Source organism: Micropterus dolomieu, linkage group LG21 (assembly GCF_021292245.1).
Source record: "Micropterus dolomieu isolate WLL.071019.BEF.003 ecotype Adirondacks linkage group LG21, ASM2129224v1, whole genome shotgun sequence".
Taxonomy (NCBI): domain Eukaryota; kingdom Metazoa; phylum Chordata; class Actinopteri; order Centrarchiformes; family Centrarchidae; genus Micropterus; species Micropterus dolomieu.
The window spans coordinates 1,383,221-1,387,796 of record NC_060170.1 but is presented as its reverse complement, the minus strand read 5'-3'; the positions used below and the strand labels follow the sequence as shown (position 1 = coordinate 1,387,796).

The 4,576-nt window shown below is 41.0% G+C and overlaps 1 protein-coding gene across 5 annotated transcripts in view; it reads left to right on the top strand.

Annotated features, from left to right (window-relative positions):
• Positions 1-4,576, top strand: part of LOC123960120 (whirlin-like) — a 59,807-nt gene that overhangs the window by 40,099 nt on the left and 15,132 nt on the right. For 4 of the 5 annotated variants that reach the window (XM_046034673.1, XM_046034674.1, XM_046034675.1 and 1 more), the window contains exon 8: positions 1,818-1,949. In XM_046034673.1, the coding sequence (XP_045890629.1) occupies positions 1,818-1,949 (132 nt within the window). The remainder of the gene's footprint in view (positions 1-1,817; positions 1,950-4,576) is intronic. The other variant, XM_046034672.1, reaches the window with a different exon arrangement.

Genomic DNA, 4,576 nt, shown 5'->3' with positions numbered 1-4,576 from the left:
GGGCTTCAAATGTCGTATTCCTCTTGTCAAGCCGCTCCTGAACAACAAACAACGTCAGAAGCGTCTTACCTGGGCTAAAGGAAAAAAAGAACTGGTCTGTTTCTCAGTGGTCCAAAGTCTTTTCTGATGAGAGCAAATTTTGCATCTCATTTGGAAACCAAGGTCCCAGAGTCTGCAGGAAGAATGGAGAGGCACACAATCCAAGATGCTTGAAGTCCAGTGTGAAGTTTCCACAGTCTGTGTTTGTTTGGGGAGCCAAGTCATCTGCTGGTGTTGGTCCACTGTGCTTTATTAAATTCAGAGTCAGCGCAGCCGTCTACCAGGACATTTTAGAGCACTTTATGCTTCCTTCAGCAGACGAGCTTTATGGAGATGCTGACTTCATTTTCCAGCAGGACTTGGCACCTGCCCACACTGCCAAAAGTACCAAAACCTGGTTCAATGACCATGGGATTACTGTGCTTGATTGGCCAGCAAACTCGCCTGACCTGAACCCCATAGAGAATCTATGGGGCATTGCCAAGAGAAAGATGAAAGACATGAGAGCGAACAATGCAGAAGAGCTGAAGGCCGCTATTGAAGCATCCTGGTCTTCCATAACACCTCAGCAGTGCCACAGGCTGATGGCATCCATGCCACGCTGCATTGAGGCAGTAATTCATGCAAAAGGGGCCCAAACCAAGTACTGAGTACATATGCATGATTATACTTTTCAGAGGGCTGACATTTCTGTATTTAAAATCCTTTTTTTTTATTGATTTCATGTAATATTCTAATTTTCTTAGATTTTGAATTTGGGGTTTTCACAAGCTGTACGCAATAATCATCAAAATTATATCAAAGGCTTGAAATATCTCACTTTGCATGTCATGAGTTTATATAATATATTACTTTCACCTTTTAAGTTGAATTACTGAAATAAATGAACTTTTGCACAATATGCTAATTTTTCGAGTTTCACCTGTGTATACACACACAGAAAATAAACAATTGTGTTTACAGTGATTTCCCTATTAAGCGTGGAAACAATATAGGATATAGAAATAAAAATGAGTCTTGGACAGACTATAACATTTTTATTATTTTATTCTTCATTATCCCTCTCCTCCTGCACTTAACTGGCAGAAATTGCTGGAGAATCCAGCATGGGGATCTTCAGAAGATATCCCCCGCAGCTCACCCTGCCTTCCTCTTCTAACGTGCCCTGTTTGTTGTTCTGTTTATAGTAAAAACAGAACAAAATCATAACACTAAAGTATGAGGTAGAAATAGTGAACAAGACGCGAGCTTTTATTTTGAAATGTAGAAACTAGCAGAAGGCGGGAGGGCATGAGATGGGATGCTTCAGGCTGCAGTCACACCCGACTCACACAGTGGGAAATGTTTAGACAAATAAAGAAAAATAAAGAAAACGTATATTCAACCTATTATTTAGTTTGGGTTTCCTTGTTTATTATATTTCCCGTTTCGAGCTGAAAGCAAGGAAACAAATGTCAGTTTTCAATTTTTGTTACATACAGAAAAACGAAATATTGATTTGTTTTTTCATTTGCCATATTAAATGGAATAATTGAATGATAGGATGATACACAAACCCTCATTATTCTTAAAGTCACTTATACTGACCCATCATCAGACCAATCATTGAAGTGGGCTTGCTTGACGGACTGTTGGTTCCAGAAGGTTAAAAGAATTAATGCAGAAAAACAATGTTGCAATTTAACAATATATATAATTGATATATTTAGTCAATATAAATAGTTCAAGCCTGCTCTCAATTGCTCTTGCTCCTAATCCTTCTTCACTTTGTGTCCCAGCAGACTGGCTCACCGGTCCCGGTGCCCACTGCAACTGTGGTACGAGTGGTGAAAAATGCCAACACCCTTGGTATCGCCATAGAGGGGGGAGCCAACACACGCCAACCTTTGCCACGCATAGTTACCATTCAGGTGAGACAGCGATATAATCGGGTTTTGATCTGGATATGTATAAGAATGGAGATGTTTTTCCATTGGTGACATTGCCAGTCTTGGGGCCTGAATATAAAACTTTTGTCCATTTACTAAAACCATCGCCAAACCTGAATTTCAACAGCGTAGAAAGTCCCATTCTGCCCTGTCGAATGCCATTTGGGCATCTAGTGATATAGCAGACACAGGGCATGGATTTGTTCTATTCATCCACATTAGGTGTAACAGTTTCTCGGTTATACTGGGTTTTTCCTGCATAGAGGATTTTTTGGCAAGGAAAATTACCAGAGGCAAAATGATCTGAATTGGAAAAGAATAGCATTTCAAATATTCTCCAAATGTGTTTTAATAGCAGTTTATCAAAAAACTTAAAGGAAACCTATAACACTGCATTTCCAGTCCTATATTGTAGTTCTGTGACTCCTGTATGGCAGCTTTGCATCATTCAAAGTTCAAAAAAATAATTTTCTATCTCATACTGGCTCTTCATGTAGGCCTTCATTTCAGCCTCTGTCTGAAAAAAGCTGAAGGTGCGCCTGTCTCTTTAAGGCCCACCCTTTCAAAACCCACTGTCTTCTGATTGGCCAAGACCCAAAGCATGTTACCAGGCTGTTGCTGTCGCTGAGCGGTACAGACAAACTGAGCGTAGCTGTGCGGAGCAAATGACCATATATGGAATACTTCTCACAAGCTGCTGGTAGTCTTCTCTGCCCTCCATATCAGGTTCTCTGGGCACTACACGATGCCAGACGTTATATAGGGGAGACATGCCACTTTAAGAATCCTCAATACAACTCTATAGGGAAAACCTGTAACGCCAAAGTTAACGCTTGTCCCGCCCCTCCCGCTACAAAGCCAATCGTCTTCTTTTAACAGCCGAGGCAAAAAACATATTTCATCTTATTGAACCCTATTTTCAGGCAAAGTCTTCAAACTTTTTCAGCGATTTTTATCAGATTTTATTTCTGATTCCAGTCATGAAGTTTGTATGTCCCGGTGACCAGTAAAAGTGCAGTTGTGGCTCTCTCTCCATTCATTCAGATAGGAGCCTGGTCTTGTTAGTCCAAAATAGCTGACTTGCCTATAAGGACATTGGCAACGCTCACCTGTTCCTGTTCTTGCCTGCCTGCTAATCTTTGTCGTCAGAGCAGGGCGAAGCTCGGGTGCCTTTCATACAGCTGTGAGCAGAAAGTAGCTTGTCAAAGTCACTTTTTGTGAACCGATCATTCACAGCCTAGAGTAGGCGGGACATAAAAAAAATGGTTGACTTGCTACAGCAAACTTGCATAAACAAGAGAGACAAACCACCATGTAGAGCATTTTCCTTGCACAGTAATTTAATGACAAATGTCAAACTTGAATTAATCTTATACTAGTTGTAAGCTATATAGTAGCCTATACTATGATCTGAAATTATAATGAATACACTAACATTAGCCCTAATTAAACCTTAACCACAGCAGTGTAATATCTGCCATATCATAAAATTGTTTTATTTGTGAAACAGTTGAACTGTTGAATCTCAACCAATAAATCTGTAGGAAGACTATCCAAATAAATTGTAACCTGTGATTATAATATTATACTAACCAGAGCCTGACCGATATGAGATTTCCCCCACTAATAATAATATTAATAATACCATATATCATATCTCATGTCATTGCTGTAATAATGACAAACAGGAATCTCCTACATATATACATACCTTACATATAATCTGCACGACTATTTCAATTCAATTTTAATTTCTCAGTTTTATTTATATAGCGCCAAATCACAACAACAGTTATCTCACAGCGCTTTTCATAAAAGAGCAGGTCTAGACCGTACTCTATGATGCTATTTACAGAAGCCCAACAGTTCCCACCAAGAGCAGCACTAGGCGACAGAGGCAAGGCAAAACTTCCTTTTAAGAGGCAGAAACCATCTGCCTCGACCGGTTGGGGGTGAAGGAGAGGTTGGGAGAGAGAGAGAGAGAAAGAGAGAGAGGGATGGAAAGAGAGAGAGGGGAGGGAGGCAGCCTACACAATATCCAAACAGAGCTACAGACAGTAAAGGTGATGTTGCTATAGTCTAAATGAAAAATGGTACAGATATGTATAGTAGTGTTAATGATTATAATAACAATAATAATAATAGGACTAGTAACAATAGTCGTTGCAGCAGAGGGTGTCGAGCAGGAACACGGGGGCAGCAGGTGACCCGCAGCCACAGATCCAGACTCCACAGCTCCAGAGCCAGAAACACCTGCAGGAAGTGATAGGAGGAGAGAGGAGAGGGACGAGAAAGCACAAGACTACCGGAAAGGGGAGAAGTTGTGTTAGTAACATGCATTAATGGGATGAGGTTGCATACAGAGGGAGAGAAAGTAGAGGAGAGAGGAGCTCAGTGCATCATAGGAAATCCCCCGGCAGTCTAGGCCTATAGCAGCATAACTAAGGGATGGTTCAGGACTCACCTGAGCCAGCCCTAACTGTAAGCTTTATCAAAGAGGAAAGTCTTAAGCCTACTCTTAAATGTGGAGATGGTGTCTGCCTCCTGAACCCAAACTGGAACCTGGTTCCACAGGAGAGGAGCTTGATAGCTGAACGCTCTGGCTCCTA